The sequence below is a fragment of the Amphibalanus amphitrite genome, unplaced genomic scaffold, assembly GCF_019059575.1.
Source record: "Amphibalanus amphitrite isolate SeventyFive unplaced genomic scaffold, NRLGWU_Aamphi_draft 000370F_arrow, whole genome shotgun sequence".
Taxonomy (NCBI): domain Eukaryota; kingdom Metazoa; phylum Arthropoda; class Thecostraca; order Balanomorpha; family Balanidae; genus Amphibalanus; species Amphibalanus amphitrite.
Window position 1 is genome coordinate 435,070 of NW_024881864.1, and position 24,446 is coordinate 459,515.

Below are 24,446 nucleotides of genomic sequence, written 5' to 3' on the forward strand. Positions count from 1 at the left end.
AGAAAATAAATATGTTGATGTGCAAAAAATTGGCCTGTACCTAATAGGTACGGTCCAATGTGATAACAGATAAACCAACATAGCTGAAAGGATCGACAGAATAGGTCTTCTAATATTCAAAATCTATCTTGTGTTTCAGGCAGTTTTTCCGAAACGTGCGAAAGCACACATTTATCGACAACTGCCATTCATTGCGGCTGAGCCCAGAGGGATGGACGACGCAAATTGGATCTGTAGGTACCTAATTGCGTCTTGCACCTTTCACAGGGCTGGTCATTTCAAGTCCGATAAAAAGGAATAAGGAGACACATTGTGCATTCAAAACTGCACAGACAGCAACAACAACGAACAATGTATCACATATCATTCAGTTCAAACGATGATGCCTAGTAGCTACGTCCTACACCAGCGGCATTTATACCCCATCGCCGCTGTGCCGTATCAGCTCATCAACTTGTCAATCGCTCAATAGATGGCGCTGGTGTCAGACGCCTGAAGATATACTGCACCGCAGTACCCGCGCGGCCGGCGGCGCAGCAGCGCGGCGGCAGGGCCTGTGCCGTGTAGAGTGAAGGACGCTTTATCTTGAGGAGGTTTGATGAAAGTGATGGGAAGAAAACAATTGTTTCATTGGAAATTGACCGGAATTATTGCGGCATACCTATAGGCGCTTGTTACAGTGATGTTTGGTGTATGTCCACCTGGTCCACCCTCCCACCAGTCCCACAAACTACATCTGGACGAAACAAACCCACTCCCACCCTCCCTTTATACCTAAGGCTAAGCGGCGTGTGTTGATATAGGTATATGAGAGCTAAATAATGCGACGTGTAGGTGTAGGCAAATGTCGCTATTATCTTTGTGCATATAGGATATGAGACAGTGAAACTTTCCAATCGCCGTTGGTTGCAAATGGCTCTAAGCATATTTGTTTCAAACATTTGTTTGAAGATCATTGAAAATGAACCAATAAAGCGCGAAACCATTAGGTACTCAACGTTAGCTGAGGATGAAAACGAAGAAACCCTCCGTTCCATCATTTCCATTCTCATGATAGTCGAATCCTTCTCCTCCATGCCTCAATCCCCTGCTTCGGGCTGGACGGCAACTTTGTCCCATGCGGGTAGCTCCACCCCACGAGCATGCATTGCCGGGTGCGGTGAGTGTCGAGGGGGGTGGGGCTGGGTGGTCTGTTCTCATGAATGACTCAGTCCAGTCCCGACGGGTCACCAGGGTGCCCGCCCAGACCAATGCTTCCCCCCCCCTAATTCCTAGCATCCCTCCACCTCTGCAATGGTCTTGTCAGACCGGAAGAGTCCAGCCCAACAAAACAAACAAACAATTCAAAGGAAACGGCGCCCTAGCATATCCTTGGTAAATTCTATTCGGAGCACGAATGAATGATTGAAATTGGTTACCAATTATATAGGAGTTCATATTTATTTGCCTTAGTTGAGCGTGCTCATAGAGGAAAACGCTTCTAAATATCAGGTGGGCTGTGCTTATAATAGTATCGGTAGAGCACATAAAAAAATGCACCATGCATATGGATTCCAGCCGCCTAAAATGTGCTGCTGCACGTCTACAAAGCACAGCCCGGTCGGCTGCTGTTTCCGAAATCGCTATCGCATTTCTCGGCGCGGGCCGGCCGGACGGCTTGGCGGCCGGCCGGCCGGTCGGTCACGTGACCTGGCCACCGGCCCGGGGCGGCGGCGGCGGCCGGCGGCGGAGCGGCGCCGCCTCAGTGGCTCGGCTGCTCCCGCGCGCTACCCGGCTCTCCGGCTCTCCCCACCTTTTATCGTCAGGTAGGTGGGCACTGGCCGGTGGCCCGGCGCTGCTGCTGGCCCTGAGTGACTCTGAGAGGGGACGGGCTGGGCTGGAGGTGACCTGGTGTGGCTCATCGAAGTGTCGGGAAAACACAGAGTGCGATTTGCGACATGCCAGCACGGTCAGTGCGGGATAGTGTAACGTCTCAAGTCCATGTCATTTGCCGTGAAGGAACACTGCACCCGTCCATAATTTATTTATTTATCTTGTTTTGCTGAGACTCCGAGGTAAAAACAACGAATCATTGATCACTATAATTTATAAACAACTTTCACCAAAAACAATATTTGCCGATTAACAGATGCATGCATATTGCACGTCTTTTCACTCAATGAAGTGCGCAAGTGCGCTGCGGGCATCCTTGGGAAGACACAGGATGCTTGGTGTTTACCGCATTGTATTACGATATTATTTTTGTGGTGGTTCAAAAATTGTGAAAAGCAAGTTAAAATGAAGAGCGTATCAAACGGAATGTTGCAACTTCTTTCAATACAAAAATCACTGCAACAGTAAAATAAAAAGGTCGGTACTTAACTAGCTTATCCTTTCGGCCTTTCTTATTTTCGAGGCACAAACTATTTCGTGTACCTACTAGAATAAAGTTTATTTGCTGGATAGTTTAAAAAAATAAAACAATGCTTAACAAAAATACTCTGAAGGTACAATTGTTTTCCGTAGGATTACCTAATGCCTTTTCGGACCGACAAAACCTATTTAGAGCCGGAAGAGTGGTAGGAATTAGGGGAGACATTGGTCTCGGCGGCCACCCTGGTAATCCGTCGGGGCTGAAGCCCGTCTCGATGGACAGGACACCATGTCCCGCTAATGGTCATCCCGTCGCACTTGGGCATGCCCCTAAAGAGCCACTCGCGAGGTGACCGCTCAGCTCTGAGCAAGGGGGTTTGAGGCGTGAAGGAGAAGGACCTTACAGCCCTGACAAACGGAAAAGATGAAACGTTGGGTGCATTGGACTCGCTACAGACGGTTTAGTGTCGTCTTCCAGCAACTAATAGTCGGATTTTATACAAATGACCAAACACCGTAATGAAAAGCCGTTGCTATATGGCTATATGCGGAGACTAAATAAAACTGCAGGTGCACGATAAGAACCACCGAAGCGGTCACATTTCATCCCTTCAATCAAATGAGGCCGGTCACATTAGTTAAATCTTTATCAATGAGTCATTTTTTCCAAATTTACAGCTCCGCGGTATAGGACCTCTCTGGCGGAGGGTCTCTGGCTCTGAGCGCGGCCCGCCCGCCCGTTGTTTGCCCGCAGCGGGCGGCTCGGCTGGGCGGCAAAGCGAGCTGTCGGCACTGGCACCTCGCCAGACGCCACGTCACATGCCCCAATATGGCGCGGCCCACTGATCTAGCGTTACACGGCCTCGGGGCTCCGCTGACCTGCCAATGCCACTGCGGAGACTGTCCACACCCACGCAATTTTCTCCTAAACGGACACTTTCCGCTGCAGATTGAATGGCATGAGCGTTGAGAATCGGTCCAATATCTTATATTCCCATACCGTTAGATCTAATGGTGAAAGTGTCTGAGTTTGCTTGTTGTATGAGTGTCCGAGTATGTATACGGTACGAGTATACTAACGAAGTGTCATAGTCCACGACACGTCCGCCAACAATGCGTAAAATTGTAGAAATGTCTTAAAACTAAACCAGGTTGGTGGCAGTTTGGTAGAAAAGGTTTCAGGACAAATTATTTCAAATTGGTTTTAATGCCATTTATTTGTACATTTTTTTTTGTAACATGTAACATAACATATCTGTATTCAACGCCTACTGACACATGTGAACGCACAAAAGCAGTCATCAAATTCAATTGCACTTAAGCTGAAGAATAACTCATTAATGCGGAATGCCATTGGCAATAACTATTCAACTATTTAATATGTCTACATCAAATGTTTATATTGGACCAAAGTTCACCTAATCTAAGTTTAGGATTGAAAATTGATCTTCGCACGAGAAATACACAGCTGAATCACTCTGTAACTATTGGCTCATGATCACCGGTCAAAGGTCAGGTAAACGCCTACTACCGTGATCCGAGTGCGGCCAGCAAACCTCCTAAGCCGCGAGCGTATCAAATGACTTCAGCATCAGATACCGCGCGATTTATTGCCCGGAAAATCGGCTTCAGAACGGTGGCCGTCATTCCATATGACCTAACAGTTCACCTGTAAATATTTAAGCCGATACTTCCTTAAAGATAAGTTGTTTTTCAAAACGGTTGAAAACCAAATGCTTGAAATATTGTGAAGAAATGCACAATAAGCCACTGTCAAGGCCGATTACTCATCACATTACACACCTCCGGCGGCTAGCGTCACTGGGTCCGTGCCTGGACGGTGAGCCGGCGGTTTGTTGACATCTGGAGCGGGGCGGGGCGGGGTCGGGGGCCCCTGGACGGCCCGCCGCGCGGGAGGATCGGACCGCCGCACACTGGTCGGAAACGCCCTCACGAGAGGCCACGGGCGATTCCGGAGTTTCGGATTATTTTTTATATAGATCGATTTGAAATTGATCAAATTATTATACTTCGGCCAAAAAAACTAATCCGGGTGGCCAAAAATAGCTGTAATCAGCCCCCGAAGATGGGGTATCCCAGAACTCGGAAACTGACGCGGAGCAAGAGGTTTCTTGAGCCGGATATTCAGAGTCTTATTGCTGATAGACACCAAATTGAATTCCCACATATTATGCATCAAAATGTTCCTTATGAAGTTGCCGACTGGTCAGTGCAAAATTTTTTGTATACTTTTTCCCTAACTAAGATTTACTGTAGCTTTTTATGAAGGCTCTCCTACAGTGATTCTGGAATATAACTGTAAAGTTTAGGTAAGGAAACAACAGGTAGTCCCATCTAGTTCCACTCTGATTTTTTGTGAGATGAAGCTGGATTTAAATTTACACCAGGGCAACATAAAAGCTAACTGCGCATATTTGCGCAAAATTTGCAGGAGCCGCTCTTCCTACCCAACTACCGCCCGCCCCGCCCCATGGTTTCGGCTCGGCCGCCGCACCCGGCTTACGCTGACCTGTGTGGCCTGCACGCATCCATGCGTAGTTGACTGGTCATTAAAAACAGATGCGTTTGAGTTTATGAATTTTGTGAAAAGCGCGTTTTATGTATGTATTTATGTATGTATTGACATCAAAAGCCTTCCACATATTGCGTGGCGATTACGGCTTGCATTTAGAGAGCCTTGCTATTGACAACCATCACTCGGCTGAAGAAAGTGGAAATTGAAACCTTCGTGAATATAAGACGCTGCAAATATAGGACACCTGTCACTGACGTCGGGTTACCTTGGGCCGTCTTTTTGCATTAGATCACAATTCCGGTATTTAACCCTGGCCGGACCGATTGGTTTTCTATATTGACCGGGGAGGGTTGGTACAACTCCCTCGCCGTTTCGCCTCCAATTGAGCTAGAGCCTCGCGGAAAAAAGAGCTTGTGTGCCGTTATAAGACGCAACAATTAGGTACTACCCGATTTTAAGGTCTTTATAGGTCAGCCAGTGACCTCTTAGGTCAGGTAAGTGCCACAAGGCACGTCTGGCACGGGCTCGGTTTTAGGTTAATTACTTTGCCAAAAATGGCCGCACTGCCGCGATTTTGGCATCATCGTGTTTGTCTAGCTCAGGCGCGTTGAATGCTATGCTTGGTGTTCGGGTGAAGTCAACTTAAGGTGTTAACCTCGGGTCAAGGTCAGGTCGGAGCCCCTCAGGTCACGAAAATGGTTGAAGGAGGTCATATCGCATATCATTCGATTCGGCAGGTCTTCCTGAGTCCAATGGTGGCTTTCCCGACTCTCTAGCTCCATCTGATCAGGAGTTATTGACGAAAAACTTATATGACCTTAATGACGTCATAAATGACGTCACGCAAAGTCAACAATGCTAAAGTGAAGCACTGGACCTTGCAAGGAGTGCATGAAACCATTCCCGGTGCCCGAATAACAGCTCCCAATTTCCCTTGTTGACTTAAAGTGGTGCTAGATCCTGTATTATACTCAATTATGACGTCATAACTTAACAGATTCACGTCATATATTTAGTGCTTGACATCCAAATGATAGCTTACATATGACAGAAAAGGTATGCAAAGTTTTATGAAATTTGCTTCACTAGTTGTGGAATAACAAGCAAAAAACTTTTGCGGAAAGGCCGCTGGCCTCTCACTGGAGCGTTTCCGACCAGTGTGCGCCGGCTCCGGACAGTCCTGGAGCCGAGCCCACTACGGCGCGTGGGAGGCGCGCACCGGCCAACGCCGCCTCCGTGCCAGCGCTCCAGGCCAAAAACCACCGCCAATAACCACAGCTGGAAAACACGACCCGATGACGACAGTGACGTCACAGCGGTGACAGCCGGCGGCGCCGCAACCGGAACCGCAACACTTCCGGCCGGCAACGGAAACCACAGAAACAATACCAACTAGCGCACTTTGTTATCACTGTTAGGTAATATTGTACATACATGTTATGCTATCGTTGATGGTGCGCAGACCAGTGATATGTCGCTGACATGAGTTATACTTTGTTTCAGGTCTCGTCCCCCTAAACAGACGCCAAAATGTCCGACAGCGAGGAATACAGGTGAGTTGCTGCTCTGTGATCACCAGGCAGCTCTGCAGGAGACGTGCTATTTGGCTCCTACTCCCCTGTAGGATTCTGCTGATCTTCACCGTAGGATACTGGTTTGAGTTTCCTATAGGGTGCTGCTAAGTGTTGGCATCCACTGTTACAAATAGATAATGTTGATTTGTTAGTTTGCCCTAAACATCAAGTTATATGAGAATTGTTCTGTCTCCCCTTCCTTTTCCTACAAATTCCCGATTTATCGTAAAACAGCACGCAAACATCACGGCTTCTCAAAGATCAAGCGGCGAGGGCACTGCCATTCAAGCCTTCCACAAGCTAAAGATACCAGTTGCACAACACAGCCCTCCGGTGACCGGTCACCCACAATACACCCCTCCACCAGTCACTCACGGTACGACCCTCCGCTGACCAGTCACCCACGGTATACACATTACACGTCCCTCCGCTGACCAGACACCCACGGTATACACGTCCCTCCGCTGACCAGACACCCACGGTATACACGTCCCTCCGCTGACCAGTCGCCCACGACACGTCCCTCCGCTGACCAGTCACTCACGACACGGCCCTCCACTGGCCAGTCACCCACGGTATACACGTCCCTCCGCTGACCAGACACCCACGGTATACACGTCCCTCCGCTGACCAATCGCCCACGCCACACGGCCAGACAGCAGACGGCGCGCAGCCGGTACCGACTGAACCTCGAGGAGCTGTCCGACGACGACCTGGTGGAACGGATCGCGCGACGCAGGAGGGAGCGGGCCCTGCAGAAAGCGGCCCTCCTTCAGCAGTAGGACGCACTGGCACCCAGCGCGCGCGCCACAGCAATGCCAACGGAATGACCCTCAGCGCACAGGATAAATAGCCGGCATATCGCACCATCAAACTTCCAATCCTAATTCACTGCTCTAAAAAGGCTTTTGAGTCTTACACGCTTCTAGTTACCAGCACTGTGCTCTCTTTTTTAAGCATATAAGAAGTATAAGAAGCCAAATCACTTCAATCACACGATACATTTGCACCCACTTTTCATCTTTATTCGAACACTATCACCACAACCTTTTGAAACAAACAAGCACAAGCAAATAATTTTAATAGATACCGCCGTAACGCCTAACTAAATGCTGCTGATATAGCGTAGTTTAATTCCAAGTTAAATTCGAGATGTTGCTGTGTGGCTAAGTTACAAGAGTGCCTATAGTTGCTGTTCAGCGGGACGGACAGTGGTCGCAGGTCAGTGTTGGCGCCGTCCCAGCGCGGTCCGTGGCGCGGGTTACGGTCCCTCCCCGGGGTGGGCTCTGGCTGTGTTCCGCCGTGGGTGCGTCGGACCGCCGCCGGCCGGATGTCGCGTCCCCCGGTGGGTCTGCGCGCCGCGGCACCGGCCGGGCTGTGTCAGTGTGTCGCGCGGCGGCCGCGCGCCGCCACCGACCCCGCTCCGTGTCGGCCCCAGGGGGTCGGCTGGCCAGGAATGGGGCCGCTCCGGCGCCCAGGAATGCTCCGCCGCCGCCGGGCCGACCGACACAGACAGAAATAGCGGCCGGTCCGCCTCCGCAGCCGAGCTGCCGGCGCCGACGGTGGGCAGCACTGCGCACAGAGCATGGCGCACGCACCGCCCGCGAGCGCACCTCCTGCACGCACACAGCACGGCCGGCGGACGAGGCTCACACTGCACCAAACACCACCCGAGGAGAGAGCAACAGCTGGCAGCTGCAGCCGTCACTCGCTGCCACATCAATGAGCCGGCGCTGTCAGAACTGACGGCGGACGTCAAAGCCCAGCACCCCTGCTTCACCGGCACCAGGGAGCACAGAAGCGATTAGAGGTGGCGCTCAATGTCATAATACAACACCCCACCTGAGCGGCACAGAGCGAGACCAGTATCGCACGGCATTGCAACACTGCCAGACCACGGTAGCAGCAGCAGCCAGAAAAGCACGCATGTGCGAATAGCCGAAGAACTATAGGCATGAGTAGAATGGGGTTTTGCGAATGACCACACAATCTGCAAATAGCTGCACATTGCACAATCACAGCGAGCTCACCCCCGGCACACCCACCCACTAAAATTATTTATTTAGCACTCATGAAAACGCACAAGTGCATGCGCAAGCACACCAACCGATTTCTAACCATGAAGACTATAGGTATCTTTAATGAACCTGCGTTTTATAGTTTTACTTTTTAACTCATAAACTGTGAGTGATGCTAAGAAGACGAGCTCAATAGGTCTCGAGCGCAATCACCCTCTCACGCTCACTATTGCAAAAATGTTATTTAAAAATGTGCCATTTTTATTCCAATTTCGTTCACCTTCCTTGACAGCCATTTTTAAAGGAAAAGGGCCACCTTCGTGAACTATGAAGATATCGTTGTTTTCCATTTTGACATTATTATTTTTCATTTTCTTTTTAAAACTGGTGCCAGAAGTGCACAATTCGCGAAAAAGTATTTAAAACTATTTAACATATTGGTACTATGTTGAATGTTGATACTCTCTACGGCACCTACTGTATGATGGCATAGCGATGACGTCACACTCAAGCCAATCAGCGTTCAGAAGACAGACTCGTCGGATTGTGTCAGATAAGCTGATTGGTTAAAGCTGAGCTGGTTGGAGCTGATTGGTAAAAAACCAAAGCCTCGCCGCGGGTGGCTGTATTGTCGGATAAGAACGCATTCCTGGGATAAGGACGCATTCCTGGCGTATTTTCTTTTAAAATTGCCGATAACTACGAATGGAGGCCGAAATCGGCCGTAAGGAGGTAGACAGATAGGTTTTCGGACACGGGCTACAAGATGGCTATCTCAGTTTCAATCCCCATGTTAAAGGTGGCCCTTTTCCTTTAATGCTCCAGTTAACGTTGCCTCATCATTCCTGACTGCGTTGGTGTGAACGTTACAGGACGAGGATCACTCGGTGACTGCCCTCAAAGTGGAGACTGTAGACAGGTAGAGCAATCAATCGAAAATCTACCCAGAGCACCGGAAAAACCTGAGCTATATGTTCACTTATAAGTTCATGTTCACGCTTTCATCTCCGCACTTCATTCCGACTTGGGAATTACTCGGGCTGCACCGAAAGCAAAGCACCTTCTTGTTCTGAAGTGCTAACAAATACATAACTGCAACTACGTATGACTATACTTCCTTCACCATAATACCACACATACGGGCGCTGGGCAGCACACTATTAGGTACTTCTATCTAACACCTTAGAATCCTGCGTTATCTCCTCTTCCCCGCCGCACCGTGTGAAATCAGAAATGGATTGCCGGACGACTGCCGTCAGTTTATCTGCACCGTACCCGGCCTGACCGTCTGCCCTCCCCCAGCAGCTCGGAGGAGGAGGTGGACGAGGTAGGCCGCGTGGCTCACCGCCGCGTACTTTCACAGCACTGCCGCCTGCCTGGCTGACTTACTCCCCGCTTAGCCGCCATAACCGATTCACAGCCTGTGCCGCGCTGCCGCCTGACGCGTCTCGTCATACTGTGCCGCCTTACACATCTGTGAGGCGGCACAGCCTAACAGCTCGCAAACGGCGTTCGCGCGGGGACTGGGGGCTTGAGAGGGGGTGCCTGTTATTTGTGCTGAAATGTGATGGAATAATATATATGTGCGTAGCCGCATCGTTGAGACTTGAGGAAATGTGTAAAAAAACTAAAACAATGTAATAATGAACAGTAGGTACATACATACCTACATAAAGATGCAACTTTTGCCTACCTAGTACATGAAGCATTACAACTCAACCCAACAGCACCTGCGGCTATGTGCATTATGATATGCATCTATCACAATCATAATGCCATGATTTGTACGCCGTGTTTGTAGCGACAAGAGTGGACCATACTTCATAATATTTTACGTTGCTTGAAAGCCCCTACAATTTGAAATTCTTTTTTTCTAAAGGTCCCGGTTGATGAGGTTGACATGGTCCACTTTTTTCTCCATCCATGGTCCACTTTTTTCTCCATCCATAATATCACGATTTAATGCCGATGGGTGTCACTGGTCTGCTTCCCCCCCCCCCCCCCATCTCTCTGCGTCTCTGTGTATGGAAGCGCTGGACGCCGCCCGCCGCCCGTTATGCCGACACGCTAACGCCGCCCGTTATGCTGTGATGCCGCGTTACTAACTCCGCCCGTTATGCCGTTATGCCGCGTTGCTAACGCCGCCTGTTATGCCGACTTGCAGCTCGGAGGAGGAGTCCGAGGAGGAGGACGAGGAGCAGGTAAACGTCACGTGCCGCCCGCCGCTGAGCGGCCCCGCGCGCCCCGTGCTCTGTAGTCGACGGGCTGCCACTCACAGACCAGTGACACGAACATCCCATAGTAGCCGTAACGCCGATATCTATCGTCTAACATCTATCACTGCCGGGCTTTCAGTTTGACAACTCAAACAGTACACTTTGGATTGCTTCTTATTTATTGGTCATATTATTATGCTCTCGTTCATCGGTGAAGAAATGCACTAAAATTTGAGCTCGCTAATAGGAAAGCTCCTTGCGTAGCTGTTATTTCAAATATTGACTCATCACTCATGCCACTAATGTCTCATGCGAATGTGGTTATTATCTTCCAACACATAAGTTCAAACACGCTCAGATGTCTACTAGACTCCTCCATTTCCACATTAAACTCTACAGTCTAACTCTGGTCCGTAGCGGGTGGCAGCCCGGCCATTTCGAATCGTATCAGGCTTCATCGATAGATCGTTCCGTTCAACTGGCGGTAGACAGACGGGACAACGAGACGCGTCCCGTTCCGAGACGTGACCGGTGTCCGCGTGCCGCGCTGCTGTTCCGAGTGTCGTCCCGCGCCCCGCGTGCAGTTCTAGTCAGCTGGGCGCGCCGCAGGGCCGCCGCCCGCCCGGCTGTGGCCGTATGTAGAGCGCGCCGTGCTGGTCGCTTGGTGTGCCGTCCGAGCGGGCCCGGCAAAGGTCCCGTCTGACACCGTCCGACTGTGCCGTTGCAGGCCCAGAGGGCAGCTGAGGCACGTAGGCGCTTACAGGCAGTAAGTGTGGTGTGAACTCCCACTAACAAAGCCCACTGACGCGGAATCCATCTGGTCCAGACAAAATTATTTTATTGGTCTATAAAATACAGCCAGTCAAATTTATTACCAATCAGGAAAAATGGCGTTTCTGTCTGCGAACAGTTCATAGGCTAGATACAGTTGGCGTTTAAAAAAGGCGGCATTTCCCAAAGTTCATTTCGCCATGTTTTATATCATGCAACTCTTCTAGGTAAATGCTACCGTCTTTTGCAAATTACCGCAAATTTCTGCAAATTAAAACGTGTTTTTACCATCTTCTGCAAATTATTTTCTAGCATAGCAAAACATCATTAAGTTGAAATATGGTCGTTGTGAAGCATATACTTTCTGTACTTTTTCCTATGGAAGTTAAGCTGTGCATTATCATTGATGACTTTTTAACTAAACTATTTTCTCAAAATATTTCTAGCATCCAGATTCCAGTTCAGGTATGGGGCAAGGAATGTCTGTTTTAGCGTTCCCAGAATTAACATACATAGATCCCCAGTAGTATGGAACGTAGTGTGTCACCCTCGTGTTGTATATAGCATCCCATAGAAGATGTGCGACAGCTCCATGCCTTGCCTCGAGAAGTAACGTGTCACCCCAGTTGTGAGGTGTTATTTCCCCCATTCGGTTGGTGCCTGCTGATTATTTCTATGAAAGTATAGTCATTGCTTACAGTGAATAAGTGTTTAAAGATATGCCCTCCTTCGATATTCTCTTTCGTTAATGCTCTGTTACCATTATTGCAACGTTGTTGATAAATGATAGCGGATAAAGGATAGCACTTTGCTATACTCATCTTTCATTTTGTTATATCTCCTTAAAAGCTATCGAATATCGATGCATGCAAATGTGTAATTGCTGTCACAAATGTTAGGCAGATACGTAAAATTTTGCTTTAAAAAATCAACTAGACGATTTACCATTCTTTCGGGTTCTATTTTGATACAAATATAGTATTTCAGCATCATGATTATTTGTGTGGTAAATAGCCATATAAATAGAAGAACGTATCTAGTTAGAAATGCATGATAAACTGAGATGCATTATTTTTGTAGCAGTGGCAGCCATTGAGAAATGTCGACACTCCTCGGGTTCACATTCCTTATATGGCTCAGACAGTTGATTGTATGCGTATTGAGTAGTTAGCCCCAACCCTCGTGACTAACAAAAACGTTTACAACGTTGTTCCGTGTATGCTAGGTTTAGTCAGGCATGTTAAGGGACACTGTACAGAACCGGTGCGTGTCTTGATGATTAAACATCACATATTGACACCTTTTCGATTGTTCAAAAATACAAAAACGAGCCCATCTGGCAAGCTCTCACATGCAAATGTCATTTAACTTGAATCCATTCCATTTGCTTTTATGATAAAATGGTCATCTTGGAATGCATATTAAAAGAGAACAAACCAAAATTCAGGCTGTATTTGATAAATTACAACATAAGATAACGAACCTAATGGAAAATTCGGCAAAAAAAAAAACAAAAAAAAACACGCTAGGGGAAAAGTCACCGAGCAGAGGACGTGTCGCACCTGCCCGCCGACCCGGCCGGCCGCCCGGGGACCTGTACCGCTGACACCGCCCGTCGGGACTGTATAGGCCGAGAAACAGAAGCGGGCAGAGGTCGACCGAAAGAAGGCCGAGGTCCGCAAACGCCTGGAGGAGACCGCCGCCGGCAAGAAGGCCAAGAAGGGGTTCATGACACCGGAGAGAAAGAAGAAACTGCGGGTAGGATATTCCACCGAACAATCTATTCATTATATTTTAATTTTTCTAACTGATCTTACTTTTATTTAGCTTTAGCCGTTTGCATTTTATAAACATGGCCGGAAATATTACCTCTCGCCGTATAAATGGGCTCTGAAAAAGCTGCGACAAAAACAAAGCTTATTTGTACAACTTTCCCAAAAATTCTGTCCACAGTTTCATGCTAAAATCCCCATTGCAATCCAGTGAAATTCCGGAAACTTCAGAATGGCTTCTAACTATCATCGTCTTTGCAGCATTAAATACAATTTCATATTTGCCTCGGCATAGCGTGCTATTCGATCTCTAAAATGCAGACTGCTTTCAGAGGCTTAATACTTAGGGGATGTTTAATTTACATTTCACGTCTGGCCAATCCAGTTCCTTATCACACATTTCTTTCAATCTTCTTACATATGTATTCGTGCATTGCAAGATTTAGCTCGTAAACATTATCTTCTTATGACAGTGAAAATATGTTTTGAAGTACAATACATCGTAAGCCACCTTTCCTGCAAAGGTGAGAAACAACCCTCTTACGGCGAGGGCTAATATCGGTGTGTATACGATCAAAATACTACAGATAGACTAGAACACTTTGTACAATAGGCTACAGACCAACAGAGGCTTGGCTTTGTAGAAACGGTAGAGGCGTCATTCGTAGTCTGGATACATAGTGAAATTTAGTATTATCGGTAAAAGCTAAGAATAGCATGGCATTTCAGCAGTCAATGAAGCATTAGGTGAAGTCACATTGATTTCAATGCATATGTGTTATGTCTCGCGAGCCGCCGGTGTGGGCGGCCGACCCTGTGCAGAGACCCGACCGCTCCCCGCCGGTTCTAGCTACTTCTGAGGAAAAAGGCTGCTGAGGAGCTGAAAAAGGAACAGGAGATCAAGGCCGAGGAGCGGCGGCGCATCATCATCGAGAGGTGCGGCCAGAAAAAGAACCTGGACGACGCCAATGAAGGTAGGTACCGGCCGCCCTTAGTGGGCCAGGCATCAGCACCTACCCAGTACCTATTAGCACGAAATACCGCTCTCTCAGAAAGGTCATGCAGTTCTTCTCTGTCCCAAACGTGCACTTTGCACTCTGCTTTAAAAAGGTTTGATTTGACTGCAGTCAGCTACATGTAGTTCAAGCATCTATGAGTTGAATGCTGCAAATATGTATGAGCTTATCTAATATCTTAACCCGCGCCCCGTAGGGCTACCGGCGGACCCTACCACCCGTAGGGGGGGGGGGGGCCGTTTCGGCCCCCCCCCCTAAGATCTCGGAAAGTTACCGGCCGATTTTCAAAATTCAAACGGCGTTAGCCCCACCCGGGAACTACCTTGTGACCAAATTTCATTGACCTAGGTCAAACCGATGACGTCACAGGTCAGGTCAAAGGTCAGATTTTCACCGTTCACAGGCAATTCAAGAAATGTGCTGTGAAAGCGAGTAAATTGGTAATTTATTGAAAACCATCGATGGTAAATTGTTCGTCAAACACATACTTTGCTATCTGAGGTCACTGATACCAGGTCAGGTCACAGCGAGGTCAGGTCACCGGGGGTCACAATATGAATGTGTCGTGTGATACATGTTTTATGGTCCATTTTACATGACAAATGCGATTATGTGGGTTAGGCAGCCTTTGGGGCCAGCCTAGGTCACGTTTTTGTGAAGGTCAGGTCAAGGTCAGGTCAAATTATGTCAAATTTCAAAGTTGATATTTTTGCATAAAATGGGTATCGATTCGATGCAGCTCGTCACGGGGAGTCTAATGGTGGTCTTCGTTTTGCTCTACGAGTTCTAGAATTGCCAAAATTTGAGTTTGAAAATTTGACGTCATCATTTTTGAACAGTTTTTTCGCTATAACTTGGCCAAAAAACGAGGCATCGATCTGAAATTTGGTATGTAGATAGAAGACGGTAGGCACTATCACATATATTCCGTTTTTTTTCGAAACTCAAAAAACTTTTTGGATTTTTTGGCGAATATATCCAAAAAAATGCTTTTTTGATTTTTGGGGGTCAAAACTCAAAAATTTCAAAAATTCGAGATAGCAGTTTTGTAGCCCTGTCAATTCTACACCTTTTATGTCTTGATCATTTTTCTGTATCTTCAAAGCTGTAGTCCTGACAGGTCTTCTCGCGAAGGTCTTTTTTCGGTCGAAAATGACAGAACATGACGTCACTCTGACGTCATTTGTGGCCAACCTATCATAGCCTCTGGAAAATTTTTGGTCACAATGTGTAAAATTGATGCCCAGAGGGGTCCTGAAAGTTTGGTGGCGATATCTCCAGCCGTTTAGGAGATATCGACCGAAAAGGACAGGGGGGGGCCGTTTCGGCCCCCCCCCCCTACGGGGCGCGGGTTAATTGGAATCCAACGCAGCAATCCAGACCGTTCAATTTTTAGCAAGAAACTGTAACACTGCTAAACCAATTGCGTTCCACTGCATGACCGATTTGGTTGCAGGTTAAACTGAAGGTGTAATTTTAACGGAAAATACAACTTCAATGCGAGGAATGAGCAGGAATAAAGCTGCACTGAACGTCATGCTATTAAAAACCATGAAGACTGATTATTCCATGATGTCCTACATTACAATCACAGTAGCTGGCATGAACCAAGTAGACTTGAGCTGACTTCAACCCGGAGTAGTATAAGCTCGAATTTCGAGTAGGTAGCGTTGTAAATATTGACTCAGAACTTGTAAACCTATCATAGACGATCTCTAGCTGAAATCTATATAGTCGAATGACCGCAGAATCCATTTTAGCGAATGTAGTTGCCAGATTGGGTACATTTTGTAGAGAGCACATTAGAGGCAGAGAGATTGGGTGCAGAGAGACTAGAGAGCGAGGCCAATCACAAGCGGAGCGTATCCTAGAACTTCTTAACTTAAAACGCGTACTCAAAACTTTTTTAACACGGTCCGCTGTTCTCTGCGCCTGATCTCTCTGCCCCCCCCCCCCCCGCCTCCCAATCGTGTCCCGCCGTAGCCCCTGCCTGGTCCGCCCGCCCCGCCGTGTCGTGCCCCTCTGACGTGGCGCTGCACGTGTCCTGTTCGGTCGGTAGCTGTGGTCACCCAGGTGTGCCAGGCGTACCAGCAGCGTATCGAGGCGCTCGAGAGCAAGAAGTGGGATCTCGAGCAGGAGGTGGCGGAGAAGGATCACCAGGTTTGTCTCCCCCACTAACCGGCCCCAGTAGACGGTAGATGTTTAACGGCACGGTGGCCAACTCGCAAAGGCCTTCTCAACTGCTAACGGATGAAGAGGTAAAATGTTCGGTCTTTACGTTGGTTGTGTTTAAGAATATTAAAAGATCTTTGACGTTTCATACTTATTTCTTCCATTAACTTTGATTCTACGGTCTTTCTAAATCGAAACGAAACGTCTGTCTTGTGTTGTTTCACAATGGGTGGAGACTTCCATTTCGCGTCTAGCTAAACGCGTCTAAGTCTTAGACGCGTCTAGCTGGACGGCGGCTGCATCTATTTGGCGACGGCTAAATTTAGACGCGTCTAGCTTGGAAGTCTCCGTCCAACAGTTAGACGACAAGTTAGACGTCAACTTGGACGTCTGCTCAGTTGGACGCCAGTTGGACGCCAGTGGAAATCTCCAACCAATGTATATAGCCCCATCTCATCATTTGGGCGAGTTTGGCTTGTCTAACCCGGCTGCGGCGCTCCGTCATCCCTGGGCGCCGCTGTGTCTCAGCTAATGGTCTGCTCTCTCCCCCTCTCTCCTTTCTCGTTCAGCGGAGCTACAGACCATTTGTTATGAGTATCACCAGCACATTACACGTGTCGAAACTGATAAGTACGACGCCGAGTTTTGGGTGAAAATGAAAGACTATCAGGTAAATTTACTAACACATGTCTATCAAAAACGCCACGGAACAGTTCCGTATAATACTTATAATATTAACGGTTAACAAAGGCCTAACTGTAGATTCGATAACCAATTCACGAAGGGACGGAGGATGGAAAACCCAAAGTCAAGTTTACAAAATCTCACACACTGAGCGGCGAGCGCACCGCTCAGAAACTTTGAGTGGACGGCATTTAACACCCCTTTCCGCCTTTTTAGACGATCTTATAGCCATATGCAAGGACTATCATGACCGTGTGTACCTGTGCGAGTCTCAAAAGTGGGACCTGGAGCACGAGGTGCTGCGACTCGGTGTGGAGGTCAGTGTGCGCCGCGCTCGACACCGCTATAGACACACCGTTAGACACCAGCTAGCTGTCGGCCCCCCGAGTCCGGCGCGCATGTATGAAGTGGCGTGTGATGACCCGACCCCCGACCTGCCCGACCGCACCCAACCTCTCCGGCCGCTTCGCACCGCTTACTAGAGGCGCCCGCTGGCGTATAGTTGGCGCAGTAGCTGAAGATGAAAATGACAGCACATTGCCGACTAATTCCCTATTGGAACCCTTTTTCCAATGACAGTACCTGTTGCTTCTGCCAAAATAATGTAAAGCTTTTGTAAAAATATTGGTTTATTGCTTTTCCCATCAAAAACAAGATGCTAAGCTATCCACGAACGTGTTCAATTTCCGGTCATTTTCATCTGGACTGGTAGCGACCCTTGACCCGCTGACCGGCCGCGAAATGTGACCCGCGGCTGGGTCAGTGTCGGCTCCTGCCCTGACCACCGTCCTCGTCCTTCCCCGGCCGGCGCGGCCGCCGCCGTCACCGCGCTTCATACATGGGCGGCCGGCGCGCCGGGCCGGCAGTGGCTCCCTCCTCCGTCCCCTGTCGGTGACCCCGGTGACCTCTGCGGGACACCGGTCCCTGCCGGTGACCCCAGTGACCTCTGCGGGACATCGGCCCCTGTCGGTGACCTCTGCGGGACACCGGCCCCTGTCGGTGACCTCGGAGGGACACCGCCCCCGCCCGCCGCCCCCATACCGGCCCCTCAGTGGCTGAGACTCCACGGCTGCCAGCCACGCAACGGGTCCTCCACGAGCATGCGCACGGTAGATACAAAACAATTCGCATCCCTACAGAATAGCTATCTAGTTAGAGCTTTTACACACAAATCCTAGCTGATTTGTACTTAGAGCCAACAGTATAGTTATTAGTCCGGACCGTTTTGGGCAAAACCTCCCCTAGTTGTATGCATAGTAGAGCTCCCAAAGAGTGCTAGCTCAGTTCGTCAGTCCGTCTGAATTTGATAGAGCTAGACGTCGAAATGTAGCAGAGCTTCATAGTTTGTCCTGTTGACATTGGGTGGGCGACTGATATCGTCTCAGAAGTTGGCACCAGCAACAGTTGGCGCATATTGGACACATGTCTAAATGCTCAGCACACCGGCTTCGGACAGCCTTCATATGTAGCCACGGCACTCTCTGTATAAGAGCTACCGGAGCTACCAATAAGTTAAATTACACCTCGCATCATAACATAATCAACTTATCTACAGGGTGTCCGGAAAGTCCTGGCGCTTCTTTTGGACGCCGTGTAACGCGCGCTGTGATTATTGGACATTCAGCCAATCATCACAGACATGACCCCTCGTTGATTGCTCAGCCAGGGGTCGTGTAAATATGACCTTGAAATCGTTTTCAGTGATGGGTAGATGGGCGAAGATGCGCCTTGTCGCTGAATGCCTGCGCGCGGCGGCCGGGTGCGACTTGAACGAGGCGCGAGTTGCAGCGCGATGCGGCGTTTTTCGATGAATGGTTTAGCAGGTAAAGGTTTATTTCGACTCGGGAATTCCTTAAAAAATATCCTCAGACCGTTTCGAACGCGATATGGGAACGGAGCAGCATTTCAGCGCGGCAATCGAAGAAAGTGCGGGGTCTGATGGACAAAAATGTCCCATCATCTTCGTCAATGTCGAATAAATGAATAACAGGCTGGCCCACGAGGGGTTCCTGGACAGCCACATCAACCCGAGGGTCAAGACGACATGCCCTAAGGGTCACTTCGCATTTCAACAGCACAGAGCACCCTCCAACAACGCCGCCGCCATTCAAGCTAAACTGACAGAGGAGCTTGCCGGGCCAGATCACCGTGGCGAAATGAGATTAGGCCGCCTTATTCTCCTAACCTGACCCGCTCGACTAAGGCGTGCTACGCGTTTTGTAGAACAGGATCTAGGCCATTTCTCACCCCAACCTGGAGCCGCTGAAGACTCGCATCATGACAGCATGGGAGGACCTGGAAATGCCCCGCATCGTCAAAACCCGCAGACGCTTCCTCCCCTACGTCGAGGCCGTCGTCGGCGCCGACGGTGGTTACATTGAATGAGCACGTAGCGGAAGCATGTGGCTTGGTGTCCCTGGTCATTGTTTTGATCCATTGATTAGTATCTATGAACCAATGGCATTTGTTTTAGAAAATGTTGAAAAGCGCCAGAACTATCCGGACACCCTGTACATTCTTGAAAACCTTATGTACCTATCAATTTCCTTTAAAAACGTACATTTTCAGTATGCAGAAAGGTAAGTAAAAAGTATGATAACAAATTATATCGAAAACTTTGTAACCTATCACCCATGATGTATGCCTAAACCACACTTCATCATGCATTAATCGTTAATGATAAACAATGTCATCAAAATTTTAAGCTAACAAATTATTATAAGTTATGCTAAATAAGCCTCAGTCACATCATTTGGTTATAGCCGTTGCATCATGACGTGGAATCGTAACGGCATTATCCTCTGTTCACAGATCAACGAGCTGAACATTTCCGTCAACGACCTCCGGGGAAAATTGTGAGTCACGATACAAATGCAGCAGCATCTAAACAAACATTATATCAAACTGTTACAACTTAGGGGTTTGTAGCGACTTTGTAGCGTTGTAGACTTTGTAGACTTTGTAGCGCTGGGTGAGCGGCTGATGTCGCCTCAGAGTTTCCAACGTAGCTTTGTTCCCTGAAGACCGTGCCGGCTGAGAAAAAGCTAACTCAACAGCAGATCGTGATAAATCAAAGTGTGAAGTTTTCTCCCAGTTAGCGTCAATCGTCGATGATAACATAAACACCACGACGTCGGCTCGGCTTTAAAGCCAGCTCCCGACAGATCGGCAGCTTATGAGCTGCCAACGAGCCCGGCGACTGGCAATTTGTATCTCCAAAGAGCGGAATCAACACAGCTGTCCCTCTCTGTTCCAGCATCAAGCCCACACTGAAGAAGGTGTCCAAATACGAGAACAAGTTCGCCAAGCTCCAGAAGAAGGCGGCTGAGTTCAACTTCCGCAACCAGTTGAAGCAGGTCAAGAAGAAGGAGTTCACCCTCGACGACGACGAAAAGGACGTAAGTCGGAAGCCGGTGGGAGGCACTGCCGAACGGATGACGGGGACAGTCCCAGAACGTAACTCTAGCTGCATTTCCAGAGAGTGACCCGGCATATCGCCGTCATTAGAGTAGTTCACCATACAAATATCTTCAGACTTCCTAAGCACGTTCCAGAATGGTCCCAGAATGTAGCTGCGTTCTAAGAAAATTGGTAATCCATTTCTGACACTAGAATAGTCCACCATGTTACCTTTGCCTTTAGGTACTTAGAAATAGAAATAGATAGGTAGAGATGCCGACTTAGAAATAGATACTTGGAACCCGCCTACCTATGACCAGTTATAGACCTGTTAGTGTGTAGTCTAGCCAAAAGTGTGTCCCTTATAGCAAATATCGCATTTTCATGCGGTCTCCGGTCTGAGGTTCTGAAAAACAGTACCGTACCAGCGCCTGGCAGGGTCATCACCTCGATTACCAGCCGCAACTGCTCCAACAAGACGTGATCTCACGGCTAAAAATAGACGGATGACGCTGGCCCAGGTCCTTCCTCACGTCATTTGAGCTAAGTGCATCCCAAATTCACGGCGTCGCGGCTGTCCGGCTGATGGACGCAGTCCGGGCCATTCAGACTCTCGGACTGGAGACCGGAGCTGCTCGGCCCGCCGGCCGCCGGCCGCCGCGCTCGGTGATCTTGCATCACTGAGCGCCGATCGGCCGGTGGGTGTGCAGACCGCCCTTTAGACCGACCCGTAAATAGTGCGCTGCTCCGCCCGCCCACCCGCCTGTTGAGCCAGTGTACACAGTTTGGGCGCGGCCGGCGCGCCGCTTTCGGCCCGCTCGGGCGTCAGTGCCGAGCGGGCTCGAAATAGCGCTGGCTGGCGCCCAGCGGCGGCGGCTCCCGGCCGACCCGGTCCGCCGGCCGGGCGCTGAGCGGCAGCTCTGTTTTCAGGTCAAGGAGAAGGCCGAATGGCAGCAGAAGAAGGCTGTGTGAGCGTCCGCGCGCGTCCCGCCACCCTGTCCCCGCCGCGCCCGTCGTCCCGCGGCCCGCCGGCGCCGCCGTCTGGTGGCGCGGGCCGACCGGCCGTCCACTGCACGGGCCGACCGGCCGTCCCGTCCCGGCAGCGGTCGGTCCACTGCACCGGCCGCCGGCCGTTTCCACTGCGCCGGGCACTGCGCAGCTGCAGAGCACTGCGGCCGCCGTTTCCGCCCACTGCTCGGTCAATAGCGTAATTTTCTACTCGCATCGGTGCTCGTCGTCTGGCGAAATAAATATACGATAATTTTACGCGCACCGTAGTAAAAAACTGACAGCTTATGCATACATGCTGTAGACTTGACAAAAGTAAAGCAAGAAACAGGTCAGTTTTACCATATCTCTTGCAGCTAACAAGTGTTTTACTGTGAATAAAGCTAAATATTGCAACAGCTTGTAACAAACGAATCGTGTAACGCCGTTACCTACCGATCGATATCTGTCGCTTTGGCCATCTTCTGGCTCATTTTAACAAATTTCAAAGTTTCCTTTTACGTTTGAGAAATTCAGTGAACTAACGACGTTAACAAACTGTTGAGCTATGCGCGATTTTTATCTTCAATTTCTTTTCGCAACTTTTGCGATGCTACAACGGCACAACCGAGCGCTTTCTAAGCGCCCGGTCGAGCATACCTACTGTCAACGATTTGCATGCTAACGGTTCCATACTATTGTGTGAGCAGGATCTCAATGCATGTCTCTACCCGTCCCATCAAATCTCACACCTCTCTTCTGTAAAATTAAAATCTTAAAAATCTCACACCTCTCTTCTGTTCTGAATGCAAGAAAGAATCAGTTCGATCAACTCGCAACGTAAATCCAATTGTATAACTTGTGGCAACTGCTATAGCAGGCCGGTCTCAATCTTAAACTCAGTTCAGCGCAGCAAGTTCCAGCCATGACGCTCTTTCTGTCCTGTGAATGTATCCACCTAACATGAGTGTGATTGTAGGCCGGTAAGCCCGAGTGGGCTCCGAAACACGACGAGGAAGGAGGCGAGGGCGGCGAAGGAGGAGAGGGAGAAGGGGGTGCCGAAAAGAAGGTGAGCCCGGGGGAGACAGCAGGTCCTCGGTCCCGTGACGGGCACCTCAGGGCGGGTGTAACGAAACAGACCACATCTCCTCCGGCTAGTGATTTCAATATTGCCGGTGCTCGATTCGCAAACTTGACCGATTCAAATAAAACGTATATCTTGAAAAAACGTATATCTCCGTTTCAGACAGGAATGAATAAGTTACAAAGTACCGTCCATCATACCGAGCGTCTGATACTGTCCCTGTCCCGTGTTATACGGTTTCCGAGAGCTCATCGACCGCGTCTGTGTCCACAGGAAGGCGAGGAGGGCGCTGCGGAGTCGGCCCCTGCCGAAGGTAAGCATACCACGGAGTCACCGGGGACGTTACGTAATTCAGCTCTGACGTCACTCGAGGCCGTGTCATTATTCGTCACCGTTCATCAGGCCACTATCGTCAATCTTCCTCACTTAATCAGTCATCACATGATTATCAGTTTCAATCAGCGCGGGCTTTATGTGTGTAATCATTAATTCAATGAAACATGACTGGGCTCTTGGCCACGCGAAGTGTTGATATGTTGATCAGTTTCCGTGGCGGCGCTGCGGTGACCTCTGCGAGGGTCCGCCGCCCGGCCGCCCGTTCTGGCGCCGGTAGCCATTTTCGTCGCCTGTCCTCCGCCGGATGACGCATTGCGCGCCCGCCCCAATTAGACGCCGCTGGACCGGCCGGGCCGCAAATAGCGTCCGGCCGTGCCAAGCGGACGCCGGCGCCGTCACCTGACGGCCACTGACGGTGACGTCTGTCCGCCTGTCCCCAGCAGCGCCGGCCGCCGAGACCAGTGCCACCGACGGCGCCGCCCCGGCCGACGCGGCGCCCGCCGCCGACGCCCCGCCGGCAGACGCGCCCGCCGCCGACGCCGCGCCCGCTGAGGCGCCCGCGGAGGGGGCTCCGGCGGAGGCGGCGCCCGCGGAGGCAGCTCCCGCGGAGGAAGCCCCAGCAGAGTCGGCCCCAGCGGAGGCGGCTCCAGCGGAGGCGGCGCCCGCCGAAGCGCCAGCTCCCGCCGCTGAATAAACCCGCCATCCGAGCTATATCCAGCCTATCTTCGAAACACCCGCCTATATTCTTTCACTTCGCTTCTCTTCCGCTTACTGCTGCATTAATATTCTATTTGTTTCATTGCTATACGCCTTCTAAAGTTCTCACTTATAAGTATCGAATTTTTAGTTGTAGCGACCGCTCGAGTCTGTCCTTGGTTGCTCTTTATCCACTTACACGCCTGTCTATCCCCGCTGCGCTGGACTGGAGCAGATGTATCTATCTCCGCTGCGCTGTTCTCTATTTTCTCGTCTGTCTGTCTGTGAACTGTGCCAGATGACTTGTGTTAGACGGACGCGAGCCGATCGCTCGTCCGTCGTCTCGTCGACTCCACGCAAACGGCCGCCCGCGCCGGGCCGCTCTCAGAACGAAATTGATTCATTTGTATTGAATCGCTGCAGTGAGTTGACAATAAATATACGTATTGTAATCTGTTTTCCAGTCCCTGCCAGAATACAGACACCTTCGCAGGCATGAATTTCACTCGACGAGAAAGCAAACATTTGGAGTATGTTCTAGCCAGCCACCTGTTCTGTGATGCTCGTAGTTGCACTTTTATATCATTATATCATATCGTGATGATATTATATGATATCGTCTTTAGCATCCCAGTATCGAGAGGGAGAACACATCTTAGAGCGGCCCAGCAGACGCCTCTGTCGCTCTCCTGCCAAACGCGCCCGGTGCCGCGGCTGACAGCTCTCGGCTATCGGGGAGGGGTGGGAGGCAGGCAGGCAGAGGGGGGTGGGGAAGGCAGAGGGGTGGGGAGGTGGGCCGGCGGCCAGCGGGCGGCTGGCGGAGCCCGCAGAGG

General features: G+C 49.8%; 1 protein-coding gene across 15 annotated transcripts; it reads left to right on the plus strand.

Moving 5' to 3' along the window:
• Window positions 1–1,696: 1,696 nt before the first annotated feature.
• Window positions 1,697–24,065, plus strand: LOC122389757 (troponin I-like). 15 transcript variants are annotated; one of them, XM_043382087.1, is made up of 12 exons: window positions 1,697–1,805; window positions 6,392–6,441; window positions 9,783–9,807; window positions 11,424–11,462; window positions 13,097–13,225; window positions 14,090–14,213; window positions 16,315–16,415; window positions 19,923–19,966; window positions 20,368–20,509; window positions 22,477–22,566; window positions 22,855–22,894; window positions 23,358–24,065. In XM_043382087.1, exons 2-12 carry the CDS (start codon window positions 6,419–6,421, stop codon window positions 23,609–23,611), a joined length of 1,011 nt encoding a protein of 336 aa, XP_043238022.1. In that variant the 5' UTR covers window positions 1,697–1,805; window positions 6,392–6,418; the 3' UTR covers window positions 23,612–24,065. The 15 variants fall into 15 exon arrangements, with proteins under 15 accessions (XP_043238022.1, XP_043238027.1, XP_043238023.1 ...); XM_043382092.1 differs by having other exon boundaries at window positions 11,424–11,441; XM_043382088.1 differs by having other exon boundaries at window positions 9,786–9,807.
• The last annotated feature ends 381 nt before the right edge of the window (window positions 24,066–24,446 follow it).